Consider the following 17,280-nt stretch of genomic DNA (forward strand, 5'->3'; position numbering starts at 1 on the left):
GATGCAGAACAACATGCTGGGACTATGGGAAAGACTCTCCTAGGAAGGGTGAGAGATGTGCCAGGTTGCCCATCCCAGCACCACATACACGGGGCATGGCATTGCATGCTTGTAAAGTGCTCAGGAAGTGGAGGTAGGAGGCTCAGAAATTCAAGGTCATCCTTGGCTACATACAGTCAAGTTATTGGTTGAAGGAGTAACCATCACGGGCAGCCATTGTTTTTGCAGACCTTTCTAGAGATGTGTCGTCATCGTAAAGTTTCTGCTTTAGGAACCCCCTTTCCTCAAATCCTCTGTTTTCTTTTTTAGAACATTGGTTAACATATGACCTCAGGACCCAGGGTCACACTTCCTTTTGCCACCTGATAAGCAATAAGTGGAGCCCACTGTTCACTGGTTATAATAAATATCACCTTCTTTCCCAGCTGGCTGCTGGTCTGAGACGTTTCTTCCAGCAATCCATTGCTTATTTATTGCCCTCCCCAAAAGGAGCATTGGGGATCGCATTAGCCAGACTTCTGAAGCTAAGAGGCAGCTTCTAAGTCCCTGTAATTAGAGAGGTCTGTATGTGGATGTTATAGTATCAGTTATTCCTCGGCTCCCTGAGAGTCTTTCTAGTGCAGTGCGTTCCACCAGCAGTCTGTTGGGGCAGCAAGGGTATGGTTAATTGTGTTGTCAGCTTCTGGGAGCAGTGTCTCTGCACTCCTGTTTGTTTTAGGACGGGCAGCTCCTCAGACCTCATCATAGACGTTTCTTTGTGCAGTGGACAGTGCTTAACACAGAGACTGGACTGGCCAAAGCACAGAGAGTAAGTGCCGGTGGAGAACTTCGCCACAAATGGGACACTGTATCACTCCCTCCCAAGGTCAGCGACCGTCGTAGGAGATGGGACTGAAAGATTGTAGGAGCCAGATAGATACTGGGGAGGATCTGAATGGAAACGATGTCTTCTGGACACCACAGGACTGCTGCACTCTTGACCAGTCAACATTTCAGCATGGAGGGGAGAGGGGCTCCCGAGCTGCCACCCCCTAGCTGAGGAGCTATGGACGGTTGATGGCTTCTAGGTGACAGTCGATTATATGAGTGTGGCCTCTGATAGGTGGCCCATTCTCCTGAAGATGGCCCCACACCCAGGAATATATGGGCAGCACAGAGTGGACTCAATGGGGTATTTAAACAAAAGAAGAAAAAGACAAGAAGTTGGAAAGGAGGTATGACGTGGGTCTGGGAGGAGGTAGGGGGAGAGACGGGAGTGATTATAACCAAATTACATTGTATGCAAGTATGAAACTCTCAAAGAATTGATTTTAAAAAACATATTTTAAAACGAAAACTAAGACAAACAAGATGCAAAGCTCAGGGAGTGGAGGCGGAGGGACTGTGTGTAGATAGAAGCCTGGCTTGCCGTGCTACCCTGAACAGCAACAGATGACCCCTCTGTGCTTCAGGGCATCACATAAGATTCCTAACCTCTAATAATCCAGAACAGGGCTCTTAATGGCGGTTTTCGGGAACTTGAGTTGTGGGGAAGATTCCTTCGTGTTCTCTGTTAATTGCTCTCTGACAGATCCCAACCAACCTTTTTCATGTGAAAGACACCGGGCAGGGGAAGGACTCACAGCACCTGCGACACCGACCAATTTATTCACAGGTCTCTTCATGTCCCATTGCAGAAGTCTCAGAAGGTCATTTTTCCTCAACCCCAGTTAGAAGTTTGTTAACGGATGGTGGCTAGATCTTTTTCTGAGATATGGGAGTGGAGAGCGTCAAGGAAGGGCTTCCCCAAGCTGCTGTGAGGATCCTTAGTATTCAAAAGGGTTGAGAAGGTTGGGTGTAAGGGACTGCTGAGCAGCAGACGGAGGTTTGCTGAAAGGATGGTAGGCTCTCTAGTGCAGTAAATGGAGAGAAGCCAGTTCGAAGGAGAGCACCACCATGTAAGTAGAACAATCAATAAGAGACCCCTGACCTGTCGGAGCACCCTAAAATCATTTTATTCAGAGTGGTCTATACCTGTGAGGGCCTGCTTCTTGGAAAACGTGGCACCGTGTCTGCTTACCACCACCTGGTCACGGAGAGTCCTAGTAACTCTAGCCCTCCCACATGTTCCAACCAATCATGAAGGGCTACAAGTGGCAGTATCTTCAGGTCTGTCCAGCCTTTCTTCCTCTGGTCAGCATACAGGCTCATATCATCATCTTTAGGAGAGATATCACGTGAGGACAAGCCCACGACTGATGTGTTTTAATGAATGTTAGCAGCACTATAGACATCTTGTATTTTCAAGAAAAATCACAAAGCCAGTGTGATAACTCCAGACATTTCAGTGTGGGTATCCTGACATCCATGAGCTTCAGGGTCACCAGAGTGCCACTGTACTTACAGGGCTGGGACCCTAGAGGCAAGGGGGTGGGGGACCCTAAGCCTGAGTCTCTTTCTGAGAAAGAACATCCAGCTTTGACTGTGGCTACGTATCTTGCTGCAGACGCTGGACTCTGTGTCCATGAGGTGATGTTAGTGGTGTTTCCACACAGTCTATCACAGGGATGAAGTGGGATAGTGCCATGGAGGAATCTGAATGTTCACAGTCATCTCTGCGACACTGGGTGCCTAAGTACCTGTAGGTGCTCCGACCCACCTGATGGGGGCTCAGGACCCTGTGGCAGGGCTAGGGTACCAAGGGTCCCTTCTTGGGATGAGGACAAAAGATTTCCCAAACAAGAGAGGAATTGTCCAGCTGCCCTCTTATGGGGTGTTCTTCACTTACAGGGGTACCAGGTACACTTGGGGAACTAGAGTGACATCAAGGTTTGACCTCAGGCTGTGTCTCCTGAGAGCTTTCTAGAACAGTGAGGACCCTGAACAGGACTTTCAGGACCTCCCCTGCCGCACACTCCAGGCAGCATCTCCTCCTTTGCAATGTCATCTGAGGGGAGTTTCTGGAACTTACTAAAAATCTGGGGACAAAACATTAATCCCGTCATTGTTCATAAGAAGAAAACACTGAAAGCAACTGAGGTGAATGAGGTAAATATGCCGGCACCATCAAGGTTTGTGTTGTGGCCAGCCCTGAGAATTAATTTACTCTGAAGAAACGGTAGGAGAGGCGAATCTAATCTACAGGAGCACACATGTGCGCACCCTTCCACAAGAACACGATGCAACAGTCTTCTGGGTTGTGGGATTTAGCACAAATTTTTTCTTCTGTTTAAAATCTGCATTTTCTAGATACATGTATCATTTCTAACATAGGTAAGTGCCCGCTTTTACATTTTTCATTTTGTTTGGTCTGGTTCTATTCATTTGTATTCGTTTATTTGTATTTTTTTTGAGATAGGGTTTCACTATAGTTCTCAGTCTGGTCTCAAACTTGAAATGCCCCTGCCTCAGCCTCCTGAGCACTGGGATTACAAGTGTGCACCATCACACCTGGTACTTAGTTAAGTTTTTTTGTGTGTTTGTTTAAGATTTTATTATCACTTTTTAAAATTCAGATTCATTTTATTTTGCATGTAAAAATGTTTTGCCTACAAGTATGCATGTGCATTATGTGGGTGCCTGGTGCCTGTGGAGGTCAGAGGGGGCATCACATTCCCTGGAACTGGAATTTCATATGGTTGCAAGCCACCATGTAGGTTCTGGGAACTGGAATCAGGTCCTGTGAACTCACTCACCATGGTTGGACACTTTTATTTATTTATTTATTTATTTATTTTTGTTGTTGTTTTTCAAGACAGGGTTTCTCTGTGTAGTTTTGGTGCCTGTCCTGGAGTTCGCTCTGTAGACCAGGCTGGCCTCGAACTCACAGAGATCCACCTGGCTCTGCCTCCCGAGTGCTAGGATTAAAGGCGTGCACCACCGTCCCCCCACCCCCCCACCCCCCCCCACCCCACCCCCCCGGCAGGACACTCTTATACTAGGCCTCAAGGAGGAAAAATGACCAGAGGTCAACTGGCTACGGGCCCTGAGTCAAACACAGACAGACAGCAGATGAGCTGTCAAGGGGTCCTGCCTCCTCTTGTGTACTCCCCACCACCAGGCTGCAAACGAATTAAATCAGGAATGGAACAGTATTTTCACTGACAACTAGCAGGAAGGGCGTCATCCTCCCACCTGTGCTCAGTCTGGAATTCAAGCAGTGCCCACTCTGCCTACAGGCCACCAGGAGCACTGTCTATGGGACAGCCAGCCCCACAGGTGTTCCCTGTGATTCCCTGGAGAGGCCTAGAACCCAGTGCTCCTCATCTTCCTGTAACTCAAACTGACCTGGGGCTGTCTGTCACAGAGCCCAGAGGCATGCATGCATCTTGGCTTCTCAGCCGGTGTGAAACACAGCAAAGGCAAGGCCTGAGTAAAGCATTCAGGATAAAAGAAGAGGTAGGGACCCCTCTCTTCAGCCTGCAGGCCTGATCTTTCTGGTTTGTATCCCTGCTTCTTGTCAGAACCTGAGATGCCAAGGGTTCATCATCTCCTTTACTGGGCTGCTCAGTCTGGTGTTCTTCCCTCATCCCAAGGTGAGCTGTCCACCACCTTGAGATGCTGAGCCCCTTCACCCCTGGCTTCTGCAAGGTGGGTTACACTCACGATTTCAGGGAGAAGCTTTTCTCTAGATGTGGCATAGTGTGGCTTGGATTTACAGTTCAGCCTATGAGAGGAGCCAGAGCTGTGTGCTGGGCATTCGAGGTGTAAATCAATGAGAAAGTAATGGGAAGGGACCCAGCCCCCAGCTCATCACTCATCACTCAGATAAGGCTTTGTCTGAGCCACACTGTTCCCTTGGGATCCTTATTGACTGTCTAGGATAGCCCCTGCTCAAGGGCAGAGGCTGGTCAAAGGGGGCCGAGGGTTGGTGAGGGAATCCAGATGGCCCAGACAGCACAGGGGCTGACCTCATTCCCTGTCCACTGCCCCTGGCTCTGCCTGTCGCTGGTCTTGGCTCTACTGTGCTGTGGGCAGGGCTGTGACAGATCTCCGAGTATCCTGACTTCCTGCCCTGACAGTGGACTAGAGCTGCTCACTGTAGGAGGAAACGTCCTTGTCTGGGAGTCCATCAACAGGAACTAGAAGGAAAGAGCGGGAGTGGAGGTTTGTGTGATGTGAGACTCACTCACCGGGAGAAAGAAGAGCAATACTCAGTGAACCTATAGTCCGTCATTTAGTCCCATGTCCTCCACTCCTACCTGTGACCCCTAAGCTCTCATTCATCTCTGCTGTTTTTATGCTTGAGAACGTGGGTATCACTCATTCCTTTCATCCGGCCTGGTGCTGTTGATCTCAAGAAGGATTTTTCCATCCCACTGGTGGGTACCCACAGAAGCTTAAGCCTCCTGGTTGGCTAAAAAGAAGCACCACTGGCCTGTGATCAGGCATGGCTTCAAGTCCAGGCCAGGTATGGCTTTCCAGGCTAGGATTCCATCACCCATCAGGGGAATGATAGAGCTAGCTGGCCATCTTTTTTTTTTTTTTTTGCCCACCATTAGGGAGTGTCACTTTAAAAAGCACACATTCACACTGGACCCGTTAATCTTAGGCTATTCATAGTTAATCGGGGCTTGAATTGCATTTAAGAGAGTTGAAGCACCTGTTTTTATTCTAATTATCTGATATCCTGTATAGGACCTGCATTTGTATCAGAGTTCTCTATCTTAATAGACCTTTTGTTAAATAGGACCAGATAGTCTATCTCTTAGTGTCGTGCTTTCTTCCAAAATCCAAGGGTAGGGAGGTGCTTCACCAGTGTCTTTTGGTGAAGAACAACAGAACCAGAAAGATGACTCCCACCAGATTGGTGATTAAAATCTGTTACCACGGTGTCACTTTGGGATTACAGTCTCCCTTTATCATCTGATTTCAGACAACGTGCTGTGGAGAAATTCCCACTCATTCTGAAAGCTGCTGTGAGGCAAACCCTTCACAGAAAATGTCAGGAGTCCATTCTGCTGTTTGAGGTGCCAGCCTTGCTATCATGAAGTTTAAAGTTAGCATCAACGTTTGAACTTTTGTCTTACAGGATCTGAGTCTCAGCCGGGCTCAATTAGCTGACACTGGCATGGGGCATTCGCTCCTCAGGTACGGGGAGATAGACATTCCCTAGAGGACGCTTCAGCTCCCTCAGCAGCTCTTTGGGAAGGAGTGTGCTCCACCCAGGTTCTGGCTGTTTTCCCTCTCAGTGACTGGAGGGAGCAAGACCATCCATCCATCAGTCACTAACACTGCTTGGTCCGGCTTCTGCTTTATGCTGCGTTTGGAGGACATGACAGACCTGACAGAATGTTCTAGATCTGTGTCCTGTGATCCCGGCATATTACAAGACTCTACCTTCCACCACACGTTGGTTTTTCAGCAAGTTAGTATTGGAAAAATATTTTGTAGTTATCTTACTGTTGTGAGGTGGGATCATTTCTGTTGTAATTTCAATAATTTTTCTCTTTCAGAAATGATGTTGAAGATAATTCTTCAAGATGTGAAGCATAGGCACGCTGTTTTCTGAAAGGAGTTAAAGAAATTTCCAGAAAAAGCTCCAACTGCATTTCTCAGGTCCAAATTTTATTTACTCCCTGTGTGTTTTAAACTTAGTATCTAAATTTTTTCTACTTAAATATTTATCTATCCATCCACCCACTGACCCATGCATCCATCCACCTACCCACTCACTGACCTATCCATCCACCCATCCTTCCATTCACCTACCCATTTACCCACCACCCGTCTTTCTACTCCTGGACTCTACTCAGAGAATCAGAAGGGGAGTGAGCCGATATGACATTTCCAACTCTGTTTCCACACACTTCCCTTCTGAGGCAAACCTCCTGCTGGTGATGAAGCAGTAACAGGAAGTAGATCAACCATCATTACATGAACACCATCATCTTTCCCACAGGGCAGACAATGCCAAAGCCTGACAATAGCCCCTGGTCCACACATGTCCCAGACAGGGCAGCAAGCACTCCAGTAGGACAATGCCATTCCCTGCATCCCTTCCTAGGTGATTCTCAGGCATATTTCAGTCTTATTTATTGCATTTGATCTTTCCTATTTACCCTTTTTCCTTGCTCTAAAAGCAAATAAACGTACAAAGAGAACTATATTGCAGGCAGGAAGTCATAATAAAAACACACTGGTGTCTCACAAGTATATTTTTATTGCAATGTTTTAATGTACTTCTTCGCTGTGTCTAGCTACCAAATGGTGCTACATGCTGATTGGCCTTTAACATTTCTCTTTTTTTTCCATATTTATTTTATGTATATGAGTGACCTGTCTTCATTCACACCAGAAGAGAGAATCAGATACCATTACAGATGGTTGTGAGCCACCATGTGGCTGCTGGGAATTGATCTCAGGACTTCTAGAAGAGCAGCCGATGGCTCTTAACTATTGAGCCATTTCTTCAGCCCCAGCCTTTAACATTTCTAACTCTACAATTAGCTCACAAGTTTGCATGAAGCTTAAAAGCAGACCACACAAGCATAAAAGATAGACTTTCCCCAATATCCCACCATAATCTGAATTTTAAGACACAGGTCAAACTTTTTTTGTTACATCTAACTATGCAAGTAAGAATAAACACAACACAAAGCTGAGAAACGTATGTCTGAGCTCCTGCTTTGACTATGTCTTAGGACTTGTCTAAGTAAGTGTTGATGTTTCCTGTCAGGACTTTGGCTCATTTCTACTGTGTGCTCTCTAGTGAAATGCGTTCAGCAGTCTTGGCTTGTTCTTAGCAAACCGACAAGAATCTTGTCTTGGTCAGTTTGGTTTGTGGGTTTTGAGGATCCAGGCTCAAGTGATGCTTCCATGGAGTCCCTAACACACATCTCACTGGACCATGTCTCCTCTTCTTGCCTTTTATTATTCACCCTCTTCCTAGGAATTTTAATATTATTATTCTTACTATTATTTATTTTTTGACCTTAATCTAGCTTGATTTCTGTCAACTCTAAGAAATTTCCATCATGCAGCTTGAATGTTTTTGTTATTTCTGTTTTTGCTTGTTTTTAGTTGTGGTAGTGGCCTTCCCTGGCCTTTCATCTTATTTTGTATTTGGTGTCATTTTGAAGGCAGGAGAGTGGCCAACCAACACCGCTTCTCTCTTCTACTACTATAACCTAGCAAAGCAGGCAGAGAGGGACCCAGGGTTCTGAGTAATTCTCAATCCAATGGAGGTTTAATCAGCAGCTCAGTAAGCTACAGACATTCCCATGAGCTCAACAAGCTTGATATGGAAAAGAATTACAGGGGGGAAAAAAAAAACCATGAGTCATGAGATACCAAAACCATTGTAAGATCCAAGATCCTGTCCGGTGAGGAAGCCAAGAAAATTTGGGAAGCAAAGGGTCTGACTATACATCTGTGTAAAGCCCTCCCCGCCCCCGCAGGTGACAATGAACCTGGCGTTGGAAGTCTTCTTGGAGTCGCCTTCTCAGCCTTGAGCCCATGAAGGCATATTTTAAGAAACAGCGTCCTAGTGCGCATTTACCAAGAAAGTCCAAGTAAGAAAAATGCTAAAAAGACTTCCTATCTCAAAGGCCAAGTCAATCTTACAGGTTACAGAAATAAGATACAGGGACAAGGACACCCCCGCTCCCTTGGTGACATCTCCCACAATAGCTCAGGCTAGGCTTTAAATAACATTGTCTTCCCCGCTGGGAAGTAGCACCACCTGCCCTTGTATCTCCTCTTCCTTGTCTGTTTGGAGCACAGAATCTCAGGGTTACAGAGGTCCTATAACGCCGCCAGCCACAGACATATCGCAAAAGCACACTTTCTCAGTTTCCCAGATAAACAAGTGACATTAAGACTTAAGTTAGGGGGAAGAGAAAAATAGAAATCTCTTTTCTTCATTTTGGTAATTTTTTTTTTAACAAATGTAAGGATTATTCTGGCCGAGGAGCCCAGTGAATGATCTGAATAGTGCAATTTCTGGATGGTTTTATAAACATTCATTTTAGATCTTCCGGTACAAAATTTGCCTGTTACCCATGCAAGTCTCACTGACAATGATGAAAATTTCATTAATTAAACAGGTGTAACCTGTACCCTCACATGCTGAATAATTAAAGTTCAATTCCACTGAATGCAAATTTAGCAGAGACAATGAGAACACTCGGGAGTGACTGTTATTACATTTTGTTACAATAAGTGTGGTAAAGGTGAATGTCTTTCCCCATCCAAAAATAAATACATAAATAAAAGTCCCACAGAAGAGTGAGAAATCAGCTGATAGGAAAATCTACACACTATGATTGGTGAGGGGAAAACAAACCAAGAGAGATTTGAGCAAGACAAGAACACGTTCAGTGCTGTTATCGTTTGAAATCCACTACGAGTTCGCTTTCGGAATCCTCTGAACTCACTGTGTCATCAGGTGAATGATGGCCATTCACTGTAGAACTAGCTATTCACTCTCTTCTAATTATTCCACAGAATCTTTTTAATTAATTAATTAATTAATTTTTGACTTGGTTTTTCGAGACAGGGTTTCTCCTTGTAACAGTTCTGGCTGTCTTGGAACTTACTCTGTAGACTAGGCTGGCCTCAAACTCACTGAGATTCACCTGCCTCTGCCTCCCAAGTGCTGGGATTTAAAGGCGTGCACCGCCACTGCCCAGCTTATTCTACTGAATCTAAGGGATAAAGTTCTAAAAATTAAGAATCTCCACATCTGTAAGTCCTACTCCTGATTGAGAGGAGTGACTTTACAAGTACCGTACAGAACCTCCCAGAATAACCAACCCATGGCATTAGTTGCAACTGAATGCCTTGAATTTGTGGTCAATCAAATATTTGAGAAATCAAACCAAGTTCTTTCCAAATAGCAAATCGTAGATGGATGTGTCAGACACATTTGCTATGAAACACTTGTACCCACTCTTAAATCCCTACTGACTTAAGAAATGGCTTCACCTTTTTCCCCACGGCTAAATTTAATGCTCTATTGCCAACCCAGCTTCCATCCAAATATGCAAAGGGGTGTTCAGTTTTATAAACTTCTTTTCACCTAAGAGAAGACTTGGAGTTTGTCATGATGCCAAGTCAGAGATTTTCAAACCAATATCACGCATGAGACAAGAGCAGACACGAGATGAAATTCCTTATCACGGCAGTCGCAAGACGTGAGGCGCACAGTGACCTTTGGGGCTGTGACTTCACTCCTCACTCCTAGGGTTCGGGACGACTGACTGGAGTGCCACACAGATCTGGAAAAAGAGAGTCATAATGAGTAAATCCCAGGTCACTGAGTCGTTTTTTTCTCCACAGAAGGCCCACATGGGTGGCAGTGTATTTTAAAGCAAGTGTAAGGACACAGAAAAGTAGAAAGGAACCCATACCCCGAGCCCAGCTTCCAGAATGAGTGACAGGCCAACACAACTGTTCTCACCTCATCTTCCGGTCTTTTCGGACCAAGCACCTCTGGAGGTCCCCCACAGAGGCAGGAACATTTAAGGGAGATATAAGCAGGGTGTTTCACAGTGAGAATGGGCGAGGATGCTGGCCCGGAACTCGGGAGGCACTAGCGTTTTGATTCACACTGCTTTAGCCATGTAACTTATTCGAAACGTACTAGCCTTTGAGAGTAAAGATCGTTTATGTGTTAGAATCTAAGTTTCCCCTCTCGGGTTGAGAAGTCAGATAAAATTGAAGATACTTGTCCACTTAAATGTCGGCTGGCCCATTTCTAGATACTTGCTGTCTTACACCATGAGTTCTGTTAAGATGTTTCTAAAGTGTTGTGATTGGATATTAGCACAGAGTGATTAATATAGAACACATTTCTGTTTCCACTTAGGCCCTTACATCTCCAGGGCACCAGTGTAGCCATTCACTTACAAACCACAGCCCCATGTCCTCTACCTTGTATGGATACAGTTGTATTTTGAGTCCCAGTCTATATCATATTATATCATGGTTTTAGTTATTTTGATTTCAAGATATCAAAGTAACCCTCAGGAGGTGCCGGTGTTTTAGGCCACAGAAGACGCCACTGGAAAAACCTAGCAAAGTTACTTTTCTTTTTTCTTTTGTCTATGAAAAAAGACATGTGAGGAATAAACCTGCCCCCCACCCCCCGCCTTATACCATGAGCAGACTGTGCTCAGTGACCTTCCTTCCTCCCAACTCAACTCAGTGGCACCCACAGATCCAGACAGCGCCCTCCCTCACTGAGATCTCCCCCACTCATTGGTGACACCAGTGTTTATGAGAGTCTCCCTGCTGTGGCACTTCATAATTCAAACATGGCCGCCCTGTGACATGGACAGGTCTTCTCCATCATTCCCCATTTATGTCTGTCACCTCATGGGCGAATGACTGAGCCTTGACACACTGAAGAGTCAGACTGTGTCCTCATCTGCTCTGCTCCAGAGAAAGGGAGACGATCTAGACATAGCAGGAAAGAGCAGAACTGTTTACGGTGTGTACGTTAGATAAGGACAGTAAGATTCCAGCCAATCTCTCGTTCTGGAAACATCTATTTTCTAAATAATTACGTCTCTCCCTGTGAGCGACAGACGGGCGTTTCCTAGTTCTCAGGATGGCGTCTTGCATGTGGTGTACTCCCCCACCCCCACATACACACGTACATATAGGACACAGTCCTGAGACATGGTTTGCATTGCTGAGAGAAGAAAGGCCACAGCAAAGCTGCTGTCTACCACAAGACATGCTGAATCTCTGAAATACAGCTGGTGCCCTGCTCTGGTGGAAAGGACACTGCACTGTGCTGTAGATGACACCTTAGGGCACCAGGAATTTTTCTATGATGTGAAAGCGTCACCTTTCTTCGTGGGTATCTGAAGCCATCACATGTGCTGAATCACAGCACCTCTTTGTTACTCTTGCATTCACGAGAGTTGATTTGCAAATTTGTTCTTCTTGAGACAGAGCTCATGTAGTCCAGGTTAGCTCTGTGGTGTGGTGTGGTGTGTGTGTATGTATGTGTGTGTGTGTACATGTGACACAATCCCTGTGTGTATGTTGGAAGTCAGGCAATTATACATTAACTAATAACTGCTCCATGAGTATACATTACTTACAAGATGCTATCTTGAGAATGGGGGTAATACTCACCTACTGCTTTTAGGGAGACAAGTAATTATTTAGTGCATAGATACCTCTAGAACTAGAGATTTGGCTGGTGGCTTGGCATTTGTATCACTGGACGTTGTTTGAACTGTTTCTGGCAATAATTTATGTCAGTCTGAAAAAGCAGTCTACCTTGCTCTCACAGTGCTTCAGTTGCAGGGCCAAGGGTGCTCAATCTCTGTTAAACACTAAGTTGTCACAGTTTTTGGCTTGGGTATAAGCTGCTGTATCTATCCATCACAAGCTTCATGAAGAAGCCCAGCCTGAAAGAGCTCTATCCACCACGCTGCCGCCGGAGCAGAGCAGTCGCCTCCAACTCTGCACAGCCCAGCTGCTGGCAGGGAAGGGTTGAAAAGCAATCAAATGCAGTCGTCTGGTGTTCTCTTTCACATTAGCAGCCCTACATGTCTCTTAGGTTTATCGCCACACTTATATTTTCATTTTTATTTCCAATTACACCTATATAGAAAATGAAGAGAGGTTGCTAACATTACTGACTGTGTCAAATCGCTGAACCTGGGAGCAGTCTTCCCCCCCAGACTCTTAATTCAGGGGCAGGGACTCCCAGAGACAGTGGCTGACACCCTCTTAGGTCTTTCTGGAATGCCTAGGTGTTCACGTAGTCATTTCTGGTGTCCATCATAGGTGACAATGGCTGATTCAGCTATTTACAAGGAAAATTAGCAAAAAGATTTCAAACCCTGCTCATCATATGTATACTAAAAGCTAACATACACCTAACACAACCAAACTGATTGAAAAACCTCAGCAAGCCTTTCTTTGGGAAGTATGACCATGAACTTGTGTGAATGTCACAATTCTGTGATTACAGAACAATATAAAACATCTCAGGCTACCAAACAATCCTCTCTCTATCATTTTACTGCATTTTTCTACAGGCTCCCACTGGAATGGAATTTTAAATAGAAAGCAACCTTATTGTCTGCTCAGAGTGAGAAAACTTAAACTGTCTTGTTAGTGAGTATGTGGCCCTCTTATCTAGAAACTTCTAATGACACCAACGCATAGCTACAAGCACACAGTAATATTCCTTTAATATTATTCCTGAGCACCACATTTGATATATTGGTGACATGTACATACTCTTTATGAATACCTGCTGAATTTAACCTCAAGTTTTTGCTTACTGGGCACTATACTGGGTTAAACCATTGTCTTCATATAAACTCATTCATTTTCTTCCTAAGGACATCTGAGAAGCTCTGCTCGACAGACCCACTCTGTTCTTATCTCTATATAAACGTGTCAAAATGAGAGCAGACTGAGGAGGGGCTAGCCGTCATAGGCTTCACCTTGGTATACAGTAGATAACGTTCTGCTCATTTTTTTTTCTAGTTTCTAAGTGGGCATACATATGTCTGAAATATGTAGCAAGTATTATTTAAACATGTTGAGACAGAAAAAAAAAACTTTTTAAGATGTAGATACACAGGGGAACGAACCTGGAAAAAATATCCAACATATCCCCCAACCCAGACAAGCAAAAACATTTAATGCTTTTTCTTTCAAAATAAAAACCCCAATTCTGTTGTTAGAACAAATACTTAAGCTATAAAATATACCTAAGCACATCCCTTCCTGGGCCAGGATAGAAAAACCAAACATCTATGACTTTAAAATTAAAGTCAATGGCTTTGGGGTCACTCAGTTCTTAACAACTAAAGTCTGAATTCTTTGAAAAACCAGAGGAGGAAAGTCAGCAGGGAAGGCTCCTGCCTGGGTTTCGGTAGCTCTGGTTTTTTGGCACAGGGGTCCTGTCCCTAGAAGCCTGGGTCGGAGCTGAGCGGGGCTGGCAGAGAGGCAGCCTGCCTAGGCTGCAGATGAGCTGTGCAAGGAGGAGTGAGAGCAGCGGGTGAGCAGCGAGGCTGGAGCACATGTTACATCAGACACAGTACCTGATTTTTCACTGCACAGCATGTCAGCTAGATGGTGTGCCTCCTGGGCGATAAGTGCGAATATCTCATCCTCATACTTTTCAATGATGGCTTCGCACTGCAGAAACACAATAGCAACACGTGTGAGCAGAGGCACATGGGCAGGGAGGGCCCCTTAGTAGCACAGACTTAGCGACATTTTAGTAGCAGAACACAGGAAAGCATGTAACCAAGGAAGTCCATTTTCCTTGGCACCTTTGGTTTGATACATCATTGCACAAGAGTAACCCTCCTCCAGAAAGGCTAATTGTATCATTTTCCTGAGACTTAACTAAATGATTACCGTGTTGGAAGACCTCAGAGGAGGAAGAGGAGGAGGAGAAGGAAGAAGGAAGAAGGAAGGAAAATGGCTGGCTATGTTTCTTTCTATTCCTGAAGTCTGGAGTGCAGTAGACAAGAAGCAACCAAGAGCTTTCCTTTCCCACTTCCTTCAACATTTTAAAGACCACATCTGGCAATGGTTAAGCCAGCTTCCTTACAATTTAACAGAATAATACACTTTGTGGTTTGAAAATTGGAAACAACTGAGGCTCCTCAGCCATCACAACAATGGCACCTGCCAGCTTAGCTGCAGAGCACTTGCAGTCACTTGGGAAGTTTCTCTATCGACCCTTTAGGAACCTAGCTCAAATCCTGGGTCTGCTCTCCAAAGCAAATAAAAAATAAAAATAAAACAAGCTGACACTTCAGTCAGGAGGAAGCACACATTTGCCATGGGATCTGAAAGTGTTAAATTCTGCCTGGAGTGTCTCTCCCATCAAGAACTACCAGGCTACCTTTTTTTTTGGAACTGTGAGTTACTGATGGCCATTCACTGGAGACTTGTAAACCATCTCTGAGTTCATTAAACAAGACTCTAAGAATTTTAAATGGCATTTAAAAATATTTAAATTCCACTATAATGTGTTTATTTAAAACCTGTGAAAGACAAACACACTCACATCACCATCCAAGTTCCATGGGGCTTTTAGCCCTGAATTATTGCCCTCACTTTTTAATTAAAATGAAATCTCCAAATGTCAGCTCCAGCCCCATGTTGGGGCTGCAGCACGCCTGACATTTTGGCCACTGTGTGAACTTAATGCATTTTTTAAACAGGCCTGCCCATCACTGTGTGATTCCACAGCATTAAGTAAGGGGAAATATGTTGCAATGTCTTTTGCCAGGCACACCCTAGTAAGCCAGAGGCCAACTCTTCGGTAAAATCAACTTTATACTGAAGGAAATGTGGGATTGTGCTCTTGACCCCAAGCATTGGTGTAGCCTAGCCTGAGCTACAAAACTTGAATTCACTGAAGGAAAACACTCCTTGAGAAGCCTGTGGGGGTTGGAGAGAGGATCTTGGGGTTACCATTCCAACATTTAGCTATAAATATTTGAAAACGACTCTTGGCCTCCGTTCAGATTTCAGCCTAGAAACCACAAACCCTGCACTTCCTTAGGTGGAAACCCAGTCCCTTAGAAATAAGACAGGCTGAAGTCACCCCACACCAGCAGAATGTCCTGATAAACAATGTGCACCAGGACAGGGCACCTCCATAAAACTCCCTTCAATCTCCAAACTAATCAGTGGAGGAGGCCACGATCCTTGAGATGTGTCACAAGCCAAGTCACTAAGTGTTCAGTTAAGACTTAAGCAGTGGGCAGCACAGGACACTAGGGCATGTGAATGTGCCTGACTGTCCACTGCTCATCAACAGCTCAAGAGTAGTCACAAGCAGAAAAAAGGAGATCCCAGCAGGCTCTTAGAAAGGGAGGCTTACCGCGAATTTCAAAGGTTTGAAGGCATCAGAATAAAAGAAGAACTTTTTATATTCTTTGTATATTTTGTCTCCCTTTCTTGGAGCGTATCTCCTAAAATACTTCTGCTTGGTCACTGGGTCGTCCTCCAGCTGGTAATCGTTCATTCGCATACACACTTTATCCAAAAGGTCGACGAGGAACGCCTCGGACTGGGCCAGGGGAACCTACAAGAAGAACAGAACCAGCCAGGACACTTGCCTACGCACACGCGAGTCCAGAGGATACGTGGAAGGACGGCTTCTCAACGGAAGCAGCTGCACCGTTCTTTATGTAGTTTAGCGCGAGCTTAAATTCTAGCGAGAAAACAACATGCTTGACAGTGGACAGTAAGAAACTGAATAATCTAGAAACTGTACTTATAGATGTCATTTAAAAAAGTTGTTGAGTAGAGGCTGAAGCACAGAAAATGGGAGGAAAATGGGGGCGTCGAGAGCGCATCAGTTCTGTGCGGAAGCCACGCTTCTGCCCATCCCAAGTCTCGCTGCCCCCTCGCCTTCCAGGCATCTCGCAGCGGCTGTGCCGGGTCTATGCCGTGGTAGTCGTAGATAGCGGGACCCGGGGCGCCCCTCACAGGCCTCGGTTTGCTCTGGGAACAGCTGGCGCGCGTCCCGGGCGCCCCTCTCCCTCCGGGACCTGCCGGGGCGCGCCGGGCTCCGTGCCACCACCTCCGCCCCGGGCGCGGGTCAAAGAGCACCCCGCGTCCTTGGAAACCAAGACAAAACCTCGTGCGGCGTCTAGACGGGTCAAGGTGCAGGAGGCCTGGTCCCCGCGGCTCCTTCCGGAAGGGGCGTGGAGCCGCCAAGGGCGCCCGGCCGGGCCCGCGGCTTTGCGCTCTTTCTCGCTCTCCACCCTCTGCTGATCAAAGAAGGAAGTTTGCATGACAACCGCGCTGAAAGGGGCTGCATGACAAATGAACTCGGTTTCTGCAATGTTGATATATCCAGCCCCCTTTGTCCCCTTTCACACGCAGTGTGAACCCTTCCGGTGCCAAGGACTGCGCGACATTCACAGGCGCGCTCAGGGCGCACAAAGGGTCCCGGCGCTTCCCCGCCATCTGGCCGCAAAGCCGATTCGCAATTAACATGAAAGCGCGGACGGCGTGGCCCGCGAACAACACCCCCAGGTCGCCGCTGCCCCCAGCGTCCACCAGGAACCGACCCTGGGAGTGCGCTTTACGCGGAGCGCAGGAACCGCGCGCTACGAGCGCGCACGGTCACAACCCCGCACCTGCTGCGGCCCAGGTGAACCTCAGGCCGCCAGGAACTCTCAAGGTTCTGACTTCTCAAGAGCAATTAACTAAATACGTCTGCGAACTAAAGTGAGCACACTCTGCAGCAGGTGTCAGGTTCTTTCCTCCAAATTCACCAAATTTATATATACATATATATTATATTATATATAAATGTATATACAGTGAAAAAATGAAAATTCTTTAAGG

At 45.9% G+C, this 17,280-nt stretch overlaps 1 protein-coding gene across 1 annotated transcript; it reads right to left on the reverse strand.

Annotated features, from left to right (window-relative positions):
* Positions 1-7,967: 7,967 nt before the first annotated feature.
* Cnpy1 (canopy FGF signaling regulator 1) lies at positions 7,968-15,952 on the reverse strand. Its single transcript, XM_052721699.1, has 3 exons — positions 15,803-15,952; positions 14,001-14,097; positions 7,968-10,199 (listed from the first exon to the last, which is right to left on the reverse strand). The coding sequence occupies exons 1-3, from the start codon at positions 15,950-15,952 to the stop codon at positions 10,162-10,164; spliced, it is 285 nt and encodes a 94-aa protein (XP_052577659.1). The 3' UTR covers positions 7,968-10,161.
* Between the last annotated feature and the right edge of the window lie 1,328 nt (positions 15,953-17,280).

Source organism: Peromyscus californicus, unplaced genomic scaffold (genome assembly GCF_007827085.1).
Source record: "Peromyscus californicus insignis strain IS unplaced genomic scaffold, ASM782708v3 Scaffold_6__1_contigs__length_162567912, whole genome shotgun sequence".
In the NCBI taxonomy this organism is placed as follows: domain Eukaryota; kingdom Metazoa; phylum Chordata; class Mammalia; order Rodentia; family Cricetidae; genus Peromyscus; species Peromyscus californicus.

What these genes read in the sequence shown, in the direction of transcription:
- Cnpy1 (XM_052721699.1), bottom strand. Translation starts at nt 15,952, where the DNA reads ATGCGAATGAACGATTACCAGCTGGAGGACGACCCAGTGACCAAGCAG. An exon ending in TCAAACCTTTGAAATTCGCG is followed by an intron (nt 14,098 to 15,802) that starts GTAAGCCTCCCT and finishes GTGTTTCTGCAG; the next exon opens with TGCGAAGCCATCATTGAAAA. An exon ending in GCTGTGCAGTGAAAAATCAG is followed by an intron (nt 10,200 to 14,000) that starts GTACTGTGTCTG and finishes CTCTTTTTCCAG; the next exon opens with ATCTGTGTGGCACTCCAGTC.